The 17763-nt window shown below is 47.4% G+C and overlaps 1 protein-coding gene across 3 annotated transcripts in view; it reads left to right on the top strand.

Moving 5' to 3' along the window:
• The window catches only part of SRGAP3 (SLIT-ROBO Rho GTPase activating protein 3), a 269429-nt gene extending 262535 nt beyond the window's left edge, over nucleotides 1-6894 (top strand). For all 3 annotated transcript variants that reach the window (XM_015130346.3, XM_077993349.1, XM_015130344.3), the window contains one exon: nucleotides 1545-6894. In XM_015130346.3, coding sequence (XP_014985832.2) covers nucleotides 1545-1958 — 414 coding nt within the window. In that variant the 3' untranslated portion in view covers nucleotides 1959-6894. The remainder of the gene's footprint in view (nucleotides 1-1544) is intronic.
• Nucleotides 6895-17763: the final 10869 nt, after the last annotated feature.

Raw genomic sequence — 17763 nt, 5'->3', positions numbered from 1 at the left:
TCCATTATCTCACCCCATCTTCACAGTAAATGTCTGGGATTGTAATAGATGAACAAAATATGGTGCAGAGTGATCGAGATTTGCTCAGGGTCACATGGTCAGCAACTGGCCACAGAGTCTTTTTACTCAAAAGTCCGGGGCCCTGTGGCCTGTCCAAGGGCTCTTGGGTTAAATGCTGCCTACCAGCGACAGCACCACCTTGGGCATGAGGGGACGAGAGCTGAGGGAAGCTGCCCTGCGGCATGGTGAGCCCAGGCTGCCCTGGGCGGTGGGGAGCTCTCTCTCTTTGAGTACTTCAGACTGCTGTCCTCCTGATGAGCTCTCAGATACTATAACATCCTCGGGAATTATGTAGGCAGAAGATTTTTCTTGCCTGTTAAAATTTCCACTTTTTAAAAAACAAAATTTGCCGGGCGCGGTGGCTCACGCCTGTAATCCCAGCACTTTGGGAGGCCGAGACGGGCGGATCACGAGGTCAGGAGATCGAGACCATCCTGGCTAACACGGTGAAACCCCGTCTCTACTAAAAAATACAAAAAACTAGCCGGGCGCGGTGGCGGGCGCCTGTAGTCCCAGCTACTCGGGAGGCTGAGGCAGGAGAATGGCGTGAACCCGGGAGGCGGAGCTTGCAGTGAGCTGAGATCCGCCCACTGCACTCCAGCCTGGGCGACAGAGCGAGACTCCGTCTCAAAAAAAAAAAAAAATAAAATAAAAAAATAAAAAAATAAAAAACAAAATTTTCTGATTATAATACAGAGAAAAGAGTAGCAGTCCCTCTATTCTGGGATGGGCACTGTGAACATTCTGATACATAATCTCCAAGAAATTTTTCTGTGACCAAGGATTTTTTTAAAAACTAAAAGTACTGAACTGCCTGGGTTCAGACTTGGGCTATGCTGCTAATTAGCTGTGTGACCTTGGGCAAGTTACTTAACCAGTCTGAGCTTCTGTTTCCTCACGTGTGACATGAGCATAAAGGTAGTTCCTACCTTAGAAGTGTGAAGATTAAATGAATTATTAGGGGACAGGGTTTGGATTGGTGCTTAGTGTTAGCTATTATTGCTACTGGTATTGTCATTAGTATTTTTGAGTGCTTACTCTGTGCCAGGGGTCACACCAGGCTCTTCACAGGGACTGTATCATTTAATGCACTCATCAACTCCCTGAGGTCCATATTATAATGATGTGCCATTTACAAATGAGGATTCTGGAGGCTCAGAGGGTGAGGGAACTTGCATAAGGTCACATAGCAAGGGAAGTGGTAGAGCCAGGATTTGAATCCGTGTCTGTCTGACTCCAGAGCCTGCCCTCTTTGTCAGTAGCGTGACCTGCCCTTATTAAATCTATTTCCTGTGCAAGGCAGCATGCAGGGGATAGCCACATTGGTTCTCCCATGGGATTATAAGACATCCTGAGGACTTAATCTCCATCCCTGCCGCGAGGCTTCTGGGGAACCTCCCTAAGAAGGGAAGCTGCTTAGCAGACAGGAAGGACATGACTCCAGGTCTCCAGACTCTGCTGACCCCAGCTCTCTCTGTCCCCAGGACATCGAGAAGACCATGAGCACGGCTCTGCACGAGTTGCGGGAACTCGAGAGGCAGAACACGGTCAAGCAGGCGCCAGATGTGGTGCTGGACACCCTGGAGCCCCTGAAGAACCCGCCAGGCCCCATCAGCTCGGAGCCCGCCAGTCCCCTTCACACCATCGTCATCCGCGACCCCGATGCCGCCATGCGCCGCAGCAGCAGCTCCTCCACCGAGATGATGACCACCTTCAAGCCAGCCCTGTCCGCCCGCCTGGCTGGCGCCCAGCTCCGCCCGCCCCCCATGCGGCCAGTGCGGCCGGTGGTCCAGCACCGGTCCAGCAGCAGCAGCAGCTCGGGCGTGGGCAGCCCGGCCGTGACGCCCACCGAGAAGATGTTCCCCAACAGCTCAGCGGACAAGTCAGGCACCATGTGACCTGCAGGATGGGCCGCACCGCCATGGCCCACTGTGGCTCGCCACGGCCCAGGGTGGCCTTGGTGGCTTCCATGTGCTTCCCAGTGACCCTGGCCTTGGAGGGCAGAGGTCAGTCTGGGAGGGTGTGTCTGTGCAGAGCTGAGGCCCAGGCACTGGCTGCAGCTCACGTCCAGCCATGGGAATCCTACAGACCTCTCGCCTGTCAACAGATGCCCAGAGGAGTGCTGGAGCTGGAGCAGCCCCAGCCACAGCATTTCCTAACATGGAGGCAAAATACCACATGGCTTCTCCCGCATATCGTCACTGGAAACTTCCTCTCTCGACATTCTCTCTACATACCTATATGTGTGTGTATATTGACGTGTGCATATATACACATGTATATGTATGTATGTGTCTGTAGGTGTGTGTATATATATATATTTATGCATCTATATACATATACTAGATCTGGACACACACATACTAAGTGTATATAGTATCTCCTTTTTCTTTTTATGAAACTTAGATTTACCTCAGACCCATGCCACCAAACATCTCCCGCCGAGTTATTTGGTGGGATTTGCAGGGACTTTTCTGGGAGAACTTAGAGGCCCATAGTAACTGCAAATGAAGCAATATACCACTAACCTGCAGAAAAACACAAACGAAAACAGACTCCCACTGTCTCCAGAAGTCGTGGCCTTCCAGAACAGTCTGCCCCTCAAGGAAGGGTGAGGCAGGCAGTACCCCCAAGCAGTCTGCTCCCAGAGGTGGGGAACCCTTCATAGGAAACCCCCACCCCCGTCCACCCCAGAGACCCTGCCCTTCCACCCGGAGGCCAAAGGCCAACAGTACTCCCGAAGGCATGGGAGAAAGTTGGCGAGAAGACCCCTGACTACCACATCCTTGTGTTTGTGTGTAGAGGCAGGGGATAGTGAGAACCTAAGCCCCATCATAGCACAGTATTACATGTGGTTGGGAAAAAGGGAAAAATAAAAATACAGTGGTGTGGAATACTTCAAAACCTAGAAACGCTGTAGGAATAAATCTGTGGTAACTATAGAGGTTTAACTTATATCATTTTTAAACTATTTAATTTTTTCTTTTCCTGGTTCTACTAATTATACTGTGTCAGATTTGGAACTAAACAGGCAAGGAGACTTTGAGTCACATCGTTTTCATTTTAAATCAGGCTGTGACGCACTGTGGCTGGTGCCGTCTTGCATGAAACGCATGAGCCGTGAGCGCCCAGTTCAGACTGGGGCCAGGGAGGGGCAGTCCTTGACACTTTCTGTCCTAGAGGACACTGTCGGTTGAGTTAATACAAGTGACATAGCTTCCCTTCCCTCCCTCTTCACTCACTCCCTCCAGAACATTTAGTGTAGATGAAAATGTGGTGATAGAAATGGGTGCATGATCTTCATGTGTAACAGCAAGGCCTTTGCCTTTTGGCCGAGTAAAGCCCTTCCGGGTCACTCTCCTTTGATTTCATTTTACCTCCTCTTCTGATCGCTTCCAGAGATGAACTGTTTCTGGATAATGGCACACGGGCGAATCTGTGTGCCCTGTGGGCCACTGTTACTTACCCTCTCCTGCCAGACCCAGGGGCTTTTCCCTACTCTTCCCAAGCTTCCTCTCTCTCGAGGACAATGAAGTTTGAAGTCAAAAGGCCCAGAGTCTGAGTCCCAGCCCCAAGCACTTAGGAGCCTTGTGACTTAGGGTTTGTCACTTCACCTCATTGAGCCTGGCTTTTCTGCTCCATAAAATAGGGTAATAAAGGTCAAACAGCAGTGAGCAAGCTGTGTACACTGGAAAACACTGAATCAATACAATGCTCTTGTGATTGTCATTAGTAAGGTAAGTCTTAGATCAGAACCCTTCAGCCCTTCTATTTGAAACCTCCCAATGGTATTTCAGAAGTGAGCGGTGGAATTTTCCTGCCATCTTAATAAGAGCCCTGGATTCCATCATTAACATTTCAGCCCATTGGATTAAGTGGTGCCTTCTCCTCTGGTCCCTGACAAAAAGGTAAATACACCCAAAGGGAGGGACCTAGTTAAGTCACTGGCACCTAGATGTGTTAGGAGGGTAAAGCCACTCTACCTTGTCTGAAGGACTGGACTTGACACCCCACAATGGAAGGGAGCATCAGGAAAGGAACAGAAAAAGGATCTCAGGGAGAGGCCGGTGTCAAACTTGACCTCCCTTGTTTGGCCTAGGATGAACCCTTCTCTTTAGCTCCTGGATATGAAAGGCCATCTGCCTTGGAGCACAGAAAGCTATTGCCATTTTACAGCTTAAGAGAGTAAGGCCTTGGGCTATGCTGTGACCTGCCCAAAATTTGACACTGGTTAAGAGCAGAGGCTGCGTCAGGCTCTTAAAGTCATGTGTTCGCATGCTGGACGCTATACTGTCCAGCCAGGACAGAAGACTTCTGATTTCTACCCTCAAGATACTCCCAGATCCTAAATCCAGTAGCCTCCCAGGCAAAACATAGCAATCTCTGCCACAACTACCAGATTAAAAGCAACAATCCGAGTAGAAAAATCTGTTGCCTGATATACATAACACCAATCAGACCATGTGGATTTTTCTCTGAATTGACTGATTTTGTTTTTTTCTTACTGAAAATGGACCTGCCTTTCACTGAATTTTCTGAGGGCAGAGTCTTAGCTGTTTTCTTTAAGCACCTATTTTTTTTTCCATTGGGAAATGGCTGATGAGTTCACATTTAGGGATGTACACACGCAGATGGCAGACGTCTCCTCACTCATCCAGCCCCAAATCTGAGCCTTGACGCAGGCCGAGTGGAAAAATACTTCCCCGCCCCCCTCCCCTGTTCCCACTTCCTCATCTGGCACTATGCATGTCTCAGTCACCCTCCACGGCACTCAGTGCCATCAACGTTCCCTGAACATTGGCTTTCTCTTTCTGACTCCTGCCTGTTTTAGTCCACTATATATTGCTGTATTTGCTTAAATGCTGGAAAGTAACTGTTAAAATGTGAAATTGTAATTTTTAAAAAGGCTACAATTAAATTTTAGCCAATGCCACTCACCAAATCTTTGCACCTAGTAGATAGATCAATGTAAAAACAAATACCTAACTGTACAGTGAGTGTGGGGGAAATGTAGTAACCTAGTTAGTAGTCTTCAATATAACCAATTGTACAAGGGGAAGTGGTGTTTACCTACTTGTTCATCACCATTATCGAAAGCCGTACTGATCAGTTAGTTGACAACGGGCATTTTTTTTTTCTTTGCTTCATGGAATGATTTCTTTTCTTAACCTTCGACTTATCCTGAGGTCAAGCCTTTTGTCTTTATGTATAACCGATGTTCAATCTATTTTAGGAATGAACCAGCAAGTTGTTCATTTAAAACTGACCAAAGACAATTAATTCCTGGTCTAGTTTCCTGGGCCTTGTGGCTCAGTTGCCGCTAAAGAGCTTTCTGGATAAAATTGAGAACAAGCTGTGCTTCCTACCCCACTCTCCCCCTCCCCTTTTATTCCCTTTTCCTCTTAAAGAGCTGCTCTGAGCTGTGGGATTCTATGAAAAATTCTTGCCTTTCCTTGTTTCAGTGCTAACGATTTCTCACCTTGAAGCGCCTTTTGAACCCCGGACAGAGTGCACAATTGGAGGGAATTGCGAGCTTGGGAATTAGACTTTGGAGTCTTTTCTCTGAAGTCACCAGGCCAGGGGTCAGGAGAGAGATGGATTCCCAAGGGATGAAAGGTTTCTATTCAATGAAGAAATCGGAGTGGGAAGAGACACAGGGAAATTGAGCCATATTTTGGCTATCGGCTGGAACCAGCAGTTCAGAGATCTGCCTTATAAACACTTAAAACTGGTTTGTGGTACACAAAGAGGAGCCAGTGTGGGAAGGGGCCTTTATGTGGGGCTTTCTTCTCTGTTGGAGTCCCTTGGAGTGCCTTGTTGGGTATATTTCTTTGTCATTCAGGAGGCACGAATGTGGAGGACTTCTCGTGACCTGGTTGTGATATGGCACTCAGTGCATGTACACAGCTAATGGAAAAACATGAGGACTCGGGTAATGGTTCTTCCTCTCAGTCTTTCTATTCCTAACTTTTCACACATCCAGATGGTTCCACACTAGAGCAAATGCCTCACTCTCCTGAGAAACCCAGAAAGAAGAGTGGCTGGCTCACAACCATGGGGTTGGCCCCTGCTGGGCTGGGAGTGGGGGTGGTGGCCGGGAGGAAAGGCAGAAAGGGGTGAGCCGAGGTGTTGCCTAGCTGATTTTCTGCTGTGCAGAGCTAACGCTGACATTTCATGTCAACTTCCCCGGTTCTCTGGGGTCTCCTCTCCTCTGAGCAGCCACACAGAGCATTCCCCACATATCCAAAGCTGCCCAGGGGAGCCGAGAGAAGGGACTTTGCTGTCAGGTCCAAGCCCTCCTGACCTCCCTGAGATTGATCTGCCAGTGTCCCACTGTCCCTCTGGGACTGGCCACATGGCCATTGCTGCCCCTTGTTGACACCTCCTTTCTGTGTGAACTGTCCCCGGCAAATAACAAAGCTGTTCCTTGAACCAGAACAACCAGAGTGCACTTTTCCTTCCTTAGACGGAAGTAGATCCTGGCTAGGGTTTCTGCCCAGGCCCTTGTTCCCGGCAGTGTGACTGTTTACATGGTTTGGCAATAGGTTTGATTCTGATTGCTTCAGAGTGGCTGGTCTATTTCATTTCCTTTGGTTTCCTTCCTCCCCAAATTGTGACAGGAAAAACAAACCAAAACCACCCTAGGAAATTGCTGGTTGCCTGTCCCCACGTGATGATAAATGTTGCCCTCTTCTGGATATCGTTTCTCTACCTTACGACCAAACGCCCGTCCTATAAAGTGTCTGATTGGATCCTCTGTCGCGTATTCTGATGGTGCCTGCTGGTTTGACGTGGAGCTATCCTGTGAAATAAAACAGCTTAACTTTTCTCAAACATGCTCCAGTGGTTTTTGAAAGGGTGAGGTGGCACATCAGGGGTGGAGAGGTCCTGGGGGGACTCCCCGTCCTCCAGTCCACACTGTCTGCCTGCTTCCCCTAGGAACCACCTTTGAAATGTCCATTTGCTCAGATCCAACAAGGTGAAGGTAAGGTTACAAGGAGGACCACTTCCATTGTAGAGCTAACTGAAGAAGGTAACTAACTGTAGGATGATTCCTGGGAAAAGAGGGTTTGGAAATGTCAAAGCAAAGGCAAGTTGGGAGTAGTAGCTGTCATCTGCAGAAAGTGTCTTCAAAAGTTTAAGATAAATTATCAGAGGCCACTGGGTACTGATGCATCAAGGCACATGCAACATTTTGATGTTCATTGTCTACAAATGTCATACAACCTCTTGGACTTTTGTTTTTTACCTGTGTGTGTTTGTGAACTGTTTATTGACCACTTATTTCTGTCCCAGCCACTATATTAAACCCTTTACCCGTATTTTCTCATTTAATTCTCAATACACCATTGAAGGTAAGTATCATTATTATACTATGTCCTGCAGATGAGGAAACTGAGGCTCTGAGAGACTAAACAGCTTGCCCAAGGTTAGGCTAGGAAGTGGAGAAGCCAGAATTTGAATTCAGTCTGCCTAACTCCAAAGCCATACTCCTTATAAGTTTGTCATACTGCCTCTGATTTGAGCATTGTACTCATTATAGCAGGATTAGGGGCAGGATTTCATGATGAAGGTAGCCTGCTGCTTGTTGCAGTCAAGAAATACTTCAGGGCCTTTGCATCCTGCCAAGACTTGGCATCACGAAAGAATATAAGTTGCCCAAAGGAGATTGTGGGGCTGCCCATGAAAAATGATAAATGGTGATGGCTTTCAGTCTCTCTTTGTGATGAAACCTCTGCTGGGTCTTCATGGAAGGGTCTCTTTGCAGCCTCAGTGACTCATTCCCACCAAAAACATTCATCACTCAGTGATGGTCTCTTGCTAATTCCAGACTCCTCTGCTATGAAAATGTCTTAGTCTATTTTCTGTTGCTGTAACAGAATAGAACAGACTGGGTAATTCATAAAGAAAAACAGCTTATTTGGCTCACGGTTCTGGAGGCTGGAAAGTCCAAGAACATGACACTAGCATCTGGCTAGGGTCATCTCATGGTGGAAGGCAGAAGGGCAAAAGAGACAGTGTGAGGGGCAGACTCTTTTATAACCTTCTCTCATGATAATCCCACTCCCATGGCAATGACATTAATTGATTCATGAAGGTGGAACCCTCATGAACCAGTCACCTCGTTTTAGGTGCCCTCTCCCAAGACTATTGCATTGGGTATTAAGTTTCCAACACATAAATTCGGGGGACATATTCAAACCCCTAACCTTCTAAGAGGCTAAACTTTGTATGTGTTCCATAATCTGTGTACTTGCTCATAGCAACAGTACGCATTTGAAAGCTTCAAATCAGGAGCCTTTCATTCATTCAACAAGCATGTATGAAGCACCTTTTTATGCAACTTGCCTCAAGTTAGCTGCTGGGGACACAGAATGATAAGCCCCGGTTCCTTTCCTCAAGTTGCATACAGTCCAATTGCACAAAATGATCACTCTAGAATTCTAAGATTGACTTTGACTCATTGATTAATAGAACAGTGTCTCTAACCCACAGAGGCACAAAGGACAGATTTTAGCTGCCTGACTAGTTTGTCAGCCACAAAGCGTAGACCATTGCTGGATCATCCATTTTCTGGGCACATCTGTTTAGGAATTTTTTGTTTGCAAATGACAAACTATTCAACCCAAACAGCCCTAAGCAAAAGAGAATTTATTGGCTCACATGGATGGAAACTCCAGGCTAGAAATGGCTTCAAACCCAGGATGATGTGAGGATGTGAGTGTTGTCTCCGGGGTGCAGTTCTCTTCTTTCAGGTTGGCTCTACTTAGCTCTCTGGGTTGACTTTATGCTCAGACAGCTTGTCTGTTATTTTATGGTTGCCCAGTGGCTGCTGAAGATTCTGCTATCTGCACCTCCTCAGCTTCAGTAGTCTTGGGTCTGATTCTCACTGATCATAATTAAGCCACAGGTTTATCCCAAAAGCAGACCAAGGGGATAGAATAGACAAATGGCCTAAGCAACTTGTATTTTCAAGGGTGGTGTCAGTTCCACCAAGAGTCTGCATCAGGGAAGAATACAAGTTGCCCAAAGGAGATTGTGGGGCTTCCCATGAAAAATAACAAATGGCAATGGTTTTCAGTCTCTCAGTTTTAGTGGTTAGCTATGCAGCAAGAGCTAACTGATACACTAGAAAAATGCTCATGCAAATATGCTAGAATTTTGTCCTTGTCCATGGACTCTACGTTAACTTCACAATAATAAAGTTAATATCCATCAAGTGCATTCTGTATGTTGACACATTGACAAGCACTTCACACGCCTTGCCTCATTGAATTCTTACAAACAACTCGTGGGGGTAGATTCTGCTAGCACCCCTAGTTAATAAATGAGAAGACTGACCCTCAGGAAGTTTAAAATGTAGGGACTTTAAGCACTTTCAGGCCAGCAAGGATTCTGTGACCCCAAATGCCTAGCTGCAGGGAGGTCTGGTTGCCTTGACAACCACTTTAGAAGTAAGGTCTATCCCAGCTTCTCTCAGAAACCTATGATAACTCTGTTACTCATCTATTTCTTTTAAACCCTAACATTGAGAATACTTATTATCGATTCCTTGCATTAGTGCCACATGTGTCTTTACTGTTGTTGAGAACACTTTCTATTTTCCCATTTTTCCACCTCAACTCCCCCAAGAACATAGAGATTTATATTAGGTGGGATGTTCATTTTACAGATGGGGAAACTGAGGAACAGAGGAGATCCAGGGCTTGCCCCAAGTCCCAGGATCACAATGAGGGATATAAAGGGTCTCTGGCTTTCCTGGACCCTGACCCATGCTCCCTAGACCCCAGCCACTCTCCCTCCACCCACCCCAAGCATCTCCCACTCCCATGCCTCACACTTGCTGGGTAATTTGGATGAGCTTCAATCATGGGTGTAAGTGCAAAGGCTCTGGATTCAGACAGATCTGAGTGTGGATCCCAACACTGACTTCTATCGGCTGGTTGACCTTAGCAAGTGACAAAACCTCCTGGAGCCTCCATTTCCTCAGGAACACAGCGCTAAGAAGGCTCTCTCCACAGAGTTGTTTGCGGTCTGGAATGGATGATCTACGTAACATCCTGGACCATCCAGGCACTCAGCAAAGGCTGCTGTGTTCATCCATGGTTGCTTCTGCTCCTTAAAGAGTTTCTGCTTCATCTCCGTGCTCTGCAGACAGGAAGAGCAGGTTGTTGGGCATCTGATGAGTGACTGAACCAAAGGAGATCCAAGGAAAAAGCTTCAGTGGGATTCTGCCATTCATTGGCTACCAGATTTGGGGAATGTCTCTTCCCCTGTCTGGGCCTCAGTATCCTCATCTGTAAAACAAGGGGGTTGGGGAAGCTAATCTTATTTCCTCCAGCTCTGAGGGCTCACTTAGTGCCTTGGCAGAAGCACACAAGGGGGAGGGCAACCAGCCCCACCACACCCCCTCTGCTTTCTAAAGGGAGCTCCCTTGATGGCCATGTTTGGTATTGTGCTACCCCATCCACCCCCTGACTCCACTGGATTGAGCCAAGGATGGCAGCTGATGCAACAGCAGTTGATGGTAGATTGGTTAGTCACCATGGCCCTTGGCAAAGCTGGACCTGCAGATGACATTTCTTGGGAAGCTTGACTCAGAAGTAACAAATGACAGGCCCTGTAAGCAGGAGGAGCAGAAGATGAGAGGCCACAATGATGAGGAGGTCAGAGGCAGAGAGGTGGCCCTTCTGCACCACAGGGAGGCTGAAGTCACTAGGGATGGGACTCCGTGAGCACAATGACAAAGCCAATGGGCAAAGCCAGTGGCAGAGATCACAGGCTCTGAGAACAAAACCACCCAGTTCCCAGAGAGAGCTGGAAGCCACAGCTGAGTACCTGCCCCAGTGCCTGTTCCTCACTGGGAGACCTTACATTCACCCTCCTTACTTGATGTGACTTGAGTGGGATTTCTGCTTCTTGCAATTAAAAGGAAAAAGGGGCTCACGCCTGTAATCCCAGCACTTTGGGAGGTTGAGGCAGGGGGATTGTTTGAGGTCAGGAGTTCAAGACCAGCCTGGCCAACATGGAGAAACCCCAACTCTACAAAAAATAGAAAACTTAGCCAGGTGTAGTGGTACATGCCTGTAGTCCCAGCTACTTAGGAGACTGAGGCAGGAGAATCACTTGAACCCAGTGGGTGGAGGTTGCAGTGAGCTAAGATTGAGCCACTGCATTCCAGTCTGGGCAACAGAGCGAGACTCTGTCTAAAACAAAAACAAAAAACAAAAAAAAAGGAAAAAGTAGACAGAATGATAATAGCCAACCTGTTTGAGCACTTACTCTGTTCTAAGCCCCTTTACATATAAAGGCCAACTCATCAGTCCTCTCAACCACCCTTTAAAGCAGGTACTAATGTTACTCCAGCTTAACCTATGAGGAAATAGTACAGAGAGGTTAAGTAACTTGCCATAGGAGACACTACTTAGGCATCATGGAGCTGGGATTCAGAACTAGGCAGTCTCACTCTGGAGCTGGGCCTTCATTCTCTCTCTTAGGCCTGAGGATGAGGCAGGGCACGGGTGTGATCTGAAACAGAGAGCTCCACCGAACTGGGAGTGTTTGACCCAAGATACCTCACCTAGAGGGAGTTTGTGCGTCCTTGGCATGGGGGGTGTTGTGGTGGGATAGGTGGTCATCGGCTGCACACACAGCCCCCAAAGAAGGAGCAAGGATGGATGCAGGGTTTCACCAGGCCATCCTGCCCCAGGTTGCAGCCAAGGGTCAGGTCCTGCCTCTAACATGAGGGAGCACTTTATGTTGGGAAATTCCCTAGAGAGAGAGGTGTGCGGGGGTTGGGGAAAGGCCTCCTAGGAACAGCCTGCCAGACAATTGCCTCCACCCCTAAGCAGGGAAGTCTAGAAAGGACCCCTCAGTGCAAGTAGCAAGGCATGGCCTTGGAGTAGCCTGAAGAGGAACTTTAGCAGTGGAGGGTTGTGGAGAAGGATGGGGGTGAGGTGGGAGTAAGAGACCCCCCAGGACTCCCCAACCCCCGACAGACACCTCACATCCTCCTCAACACGCCCCCACCACTGCCCCCTGGAAGCGGCAGAAGTGGCAGTTTTCTTTTGGGCAGTGAGCAGAGGTTTGTGTTTAAATAAAGGGATGCTAAGGAGAGGCAGAGAGAGGACAAGAACTTTCCAGGGCTTTTCAGCCACCCTAGAAAGCAGGTCAGCTCACACTGGAGGCCTGGGGCAGGCTCCATACTAGACCCCAGGCTGGGATTTGTGGGGTGGCTAAAGAGGCCTGGGACCTTCCTCTGATACCCAGAGAACCTAGTATCAGGTCTCCCAAGCACTCCTCCCTGCCTCAGAGACATCTCCCCTGACCTCCTCGCTTAAAGCAGTCACCATCGGGTTAATATGTTTTATTTTCTTCATTGCCCTTATCATCACTGGAATTGATTTGTTTCCTTATGTGTAGTCTGTCTCCCCCAACCCAGAATGTAAGCTCCAGAAAATCTGGGGTTTTGTCTATCTTGTCCATACTATCTCGAGATGGTAATAGGGTGTCCAGCACATAGTAGGTACTCAATAATTATTTATGGATGAAATGAATATTCAACCACACCTAGGGGGCAAGTGCTATTTCTGAGTGAGGTGGGCTTGGTAGCTAAACAAAGTCACATCTTTGCAGTCCATTCCCGCGTTTAACAAACAGTTCTTGAAACCTACTGTGCACCAAGTGTTGTTCTGGGTACTGGGGATGCAGCCTGGAACCAAGCAGACCAAGATCCCAGTGGAGTTTAGGCCAAATGCTGGAGACAGACAATGACAACCACAAAGCCAGAAACACTCAGGGCGTGGGGAGGAAGAATACTGGAATCTGCTTTAGACTGAGAGAGGTTGGGATGGCCTCTCTGAGGAGGGGAGTTTAAACTGGCAAAAGCCTGAGAAGGAGCCCACCATGCCAAGGGGTGACCAGGCAGGCACATGATGAGAAAGAGATTGGCATGGGAGAAGAATGGAGAAGGCCATGTGGCTGGAGCTGAGTGGGTGAGAGATGTGAGAACAGCTGTCTAGAAGAATACAGACAGGGCCTTTTGGGTCATGGTGACCATTTTGAAGTTATCCTAAGAACACTGAGAAGCCCTTGGAAGCTTGCAGTAGGGGCATTGCTTGATTCTACTTATTATTGTTAAAAAATTAACGGCTGGGTGTGGTGGCTCATGCTTGTAATCCCAGCACTTTGAGAGACCAAGTTGGGAGGATCTCTTGAGGTCAGGAGTTTGAGACCCGCCTGGTCAACAGAATGAGAACTTATCTCTACTAAAAAAAATAAAAATAAAAAATTAGCTAGGTGCGGTAGTGCGCGCCTGTAGTCCCAGCTACTTAGGAGGCAGAGGCAGGAAGATCACTTGAGCCCAGGAATTTAAGGCTGCAGTGAGCCAGTATTGTGCCACTGCCGTCCAGTCCGGGTGACAGTGAGACCTTGGCTAAAAATAATAATAATACTAGTAATTCATCATCTCTGGTTCTGGACCACAGCCACTTTTTAACAATGGAAGACTTGGCTGATAATTGAGGATTAAAGTGCTGCAGGGGGCCACAATGCTATGTCATGAATCCCAGATTACAGTGAACCTGCTTCTCTTTATCTGAGGGCTGATGCAAGAGGAAGAGTATTATTATTATTATTATTATTATTATTATTATTATTTTCTTTTTTTGAGATGAAATCTAACTTTGTCACCCAGGCTAGAGTACAGTGGCGCAGTCTCGGCTCACTGCAACCTCTGCCTCCTGGGCCCAAGCAATTCTCCTGTCCTAGCCTCCCAAGTAGCTGGGATTACAGGCGACCATCCCCACGCCCAGCTAATTGTTCGTATTTTTAACAGAGACGAGTTTTCTTTTCTTTTCTTTCTTTCTTTCTTTTTTTTTTTTTTTTTTTTTTTTTTTTTTTTTTTTTTTTTTTTTTGAGACGGAGTCTCGCTCTGTTGCTCAGGCTGGAGCGCAGTGGCCGGATCTCAGCTCTGCAAGCTCCGCCTTCCGGGTTTACGCCAGTCTCCTGCCTCAGCCTCCCGAGTAGCTGGGACTACAGGCGCCGGCCACTTCGCCCGCCTAGTTTTTTGTATTTTTTAGTAGAGACGGAGAGACAGGGTTTCACCGGGTTAGCCAGGTTGGTCTCGATCTCCTGACCTCGTGATCCGCTCATCTGGGCCTCCCAAAGTGCTGGGATTACAGGCTTGAGCCACCGCGCCCATCCTAGAGACGAGTTTTCACCATGTTGGCCAAGCTGGTCTCGAACTCCTGATCTCAAGTGATCCGCCCGCCTCGACCTCCCAAAGTGCTGGGATTACAGGCGTGAGGCAGCGGGCCCAGCCAGGAGGAAGTATTATTATTAGTGTTTCTGAGCCTTGAGTGCCCCCATTCAGTGTTGTTTCCAGCTCTGCTTCCATTCTCCATCCAGACATCCACACATAGTCCGTCTGACCCTCTGAGAGATTGATTCAAATTCTTCCCAATATGGAGATCAATGGCCCCTGCATGCTGCAGAGCTGCAGACCTCCCTTCCCAGGCAACTCACAGAGTCCTGTCATCTGTGGAACAAGATTTTCCTTCTTCATTTGTCAGTTATTGTAACTGAACATAGACTGGTGCTTAGAGGAGTTTAATCTTCTGATAAATAGCATGGCCCTTTTTGCTTTATACCATGCTGTCGAGAAATGTATTAAGGACTTGCTTGGTTACCAGTGACAACAACCCAACTTAGTCTGGTTTGTATCACAAGGCATGCTTTTTGCCCCATCTGTATGGAAAGTACAGAGATAAAAATGGATGCAGGCAGGCTGGGCCCAAGTATTCCAAGGATGTCAACAGGATTGGGTCTCTCCACTTCTCAGCCCTGCATTCCTTCACACTGCACTCTCAGGCTGACTCTTCTCAAGTGATGGCAAAGATGGCAAACAGCAGTTTTAGGCTTGCGTCCTAGCATTTGGCTACACCCCTAGAAAAAACTGTATCTCTTTCCCAGTGAATGAGTCAGAGTCCCAGGATTGCCTCTGATTGGCCTAGCTTGAGTCACATGCTTACCATGAACCAATCACTGAGTGGAGGGTGGGTCTTACTGTAACTGATCAGATCTGGTTACTTGCCCAGTCTTGAGCCAGATTTGGGATCAGCCTTGCCTGACCACATGGTTGAGAGTAGGGTAAGGGCTGTTTCCCAAAAGGAATAGACGAGTTCTATGATTGGAAGAATGATGCTGGGGCCAGGTGTGGTGGTTCACTCCTATAATCCCAGCACTTTGGGAGGCCAGGGAGGGAGGTTCACTTGAGGGCAGGAGTTTGAGGCCAGCCTGGGTAACACAGTGAGACTCTGTCACTATACACACACACACACGCACAAAATGAGGTAGGCATGCTGGCGTGAGCCTGTAATTCCTGCTACTTGGGAGACTGAGGTAGGAGGATCTCACTTGAGCCCAGGAGTTTGAGGCTGCACTGAGCCGTGATCACACCACTGCCCTTTAGTCTGGGCAGCATAGTGAGATCCTGCCTCTTGAAAGAAAGAAAGAAAGAAAGAAAGAAAGAAAGAAAGAAAGAAAGAAAGAACAAAGATGCTGAGCAGGCAAAGCCCAGAGAGCTTATCAAGAGCTCCAGTCTCCAGAGGACATTCTTGAGAAACACATTCATAGCACGGTGTTGGACATTCTCTCATCCCTTCCCCAGGTCCACAGGCCCCTGTCGACTGCAGGATGACACCCCTGTCTCCAGGTAAATGCTTTGTCTTTCCATAGCACCCATCCCCAAAAAGGAGTACAGCCACCCTGGTGGATATGAAGGAGGACTCCAAGGCCAGGCTGCCTGGGTTTAAATCCCGGCTTCCTTCCTTTCCAGCTGAAAGTCCTCAGGAAAGTTAACACTTCAGTCTTCTCATTTCTAAAGTAAGGACACTAACAGTCCTGCCTTTAGGCTTGCTGTTGGGCTAGAGAAACCTGCATCTGACATAGAGAAACCCTCAATAAATGTAGCTGCTATAGTTGTGATCTTGCCTTTTGGAAAGTCTTGATTCCAGTGCCCCAGTCCCAAAGCTGCATTCACCATTTTCTCCATATGTTCATTTTGAGCACTCACTGTGTGCTAGGCACTGTTTGAAGCAATTTTTCAAAGACGGTCTCATCCTCTTGCAATAGACAGCTATAAGATAAAAACTATTATTAGTCCTGTGAGGTTCAGAGAGGTAAAGTAACTTGCCCAAGATCACAGTAGATAAGTGGTAAACCCTAATGCTTGCACATCAGCTCACACGAGTGTTCAGCTCCCTCCATTCCCCACATTAATTTCTTTGTTTCCAACATGCCTGGCCAAGGTCTCCATTTCAGTGATGCCAAACATAGAGACACCTGTGTTTCTTGTAGACCCAGCAGGAGGGAGGTTCCTGGTCACCATCCCTTCCTTGGCCTCCAGATACAGACATAATGTATGTGGCTGCAGGAGCCCAGATCGGGTGAATTCGACATTTTGTCCCCTATAGGCCCAGCACAGGACCCTGCACATAGTGCTTACTAAATGATGGGTTAGAAGAAAAGATGAGAAGTAAATAAATTATGCATGAGTGGGGTGATTGCCTATCTGCATTTCCCTCTCAAAGCGTGAGCCCGCATCCAGCCTGATACTCTGCTGCCCTCATGTGGTCTTTTGTAAGATGGCAGGCAGGGTAAGCAACCTCTGATTTTTATAATGAAAAATTTCAAATTTACAGAATACAGAGAATTGCACAGTTAAACCATTCTATCTATCATCCAGTTTTTAAAATTATTCACATTTTTGTGAGTTTGCCTTACTTCTTTTTCTGAATTTCAAAAAAAATCACTAACACCATCACCTTTTACCCTGAAACTTGTATGTCTCTAAAAATGACATTTTCCTGCATAATGACGATCCCATGACCACACGGAATAAAACTAATGACAATTTCTCAATAAAATATATTACTTAATCCATATTCAATTTTCCTTGATTGTTCCAAAAATGTCTTTTAAATGTTGCTTTGTTCAAATCAGCATCCCGTCTAATGAGTATTGTCTCTTCATTTTTCTAGAGTATGCCCCGTCACGACCGACTGAGCTTGTTTTCTGGTGAAATGCTCCACAGTCAGCATTTGCCTGACTGCTTCCTTGAGTTGTCAATTCACAGGTTGCTGTCCTCCCCTGGATGTTTTTTATTTTATTCTTTTTTTTTTTTTAGACGGAGTGATGGAGTCTCACCTCTGTCGCCCAGGCTGGAGTGCTGTGGACCAATCTTGGCTCACTGCAAGGTTCGCCTCCTGGGTTCACGCCATTCTCCTGCCTCAGCCTCCCGAGTAGCTGGGACTACAGGCGCCTGCCACTAGGCCGGGCTAATTTTTTGTATTTTTAGTAGAGACGGGGTTTCACTGTGTTAGCCAGGATGGTCTCGATCTCCTGATCCGTGATCCACCCGCCTCAGCCTCCCAAAGTGCTGGGATTACAGGCGTGAGTCACCGTGCCCGGCCTATTTTATTCTACTTATTTTTTTGAGATAGGGTGTCATTCCATCGCCCAGGCTGGAGTGCAGTGGTGCAATCACGGTTCACTGCAACCTTGCCTTTTTGGACTTAGGTGATTTTCCCACCTCAACCTCCTGAGTAGCCAGGACTACAGGTGTGCACCACCATGACTGATTAATTTTTTGTATATATGTGTGTGTGTGTGTGTGTGTGTGTGTGTATATATATATATATA

The sequence above is a fragment of the Macaca mulatta genome, chromosome 2, assembly GCF_049350105.2.
Source record: "Macaca mulatta isolate MMU2019108-1 chromosome 2, T2T-MMU8v2.0, whole genome shotgun sequence".
Lineage (NCBI taxonomy): Eukaryota > Metazoa > Chordata > Mammalia > Primates > Cercopithecidae > Macaca > Macaca mulatta.
The sequence above is the reverse complement of the archived record's forward strand: the minus strand, read 5'-3'. Positions and strand labels throughout refer to the sequence as shown.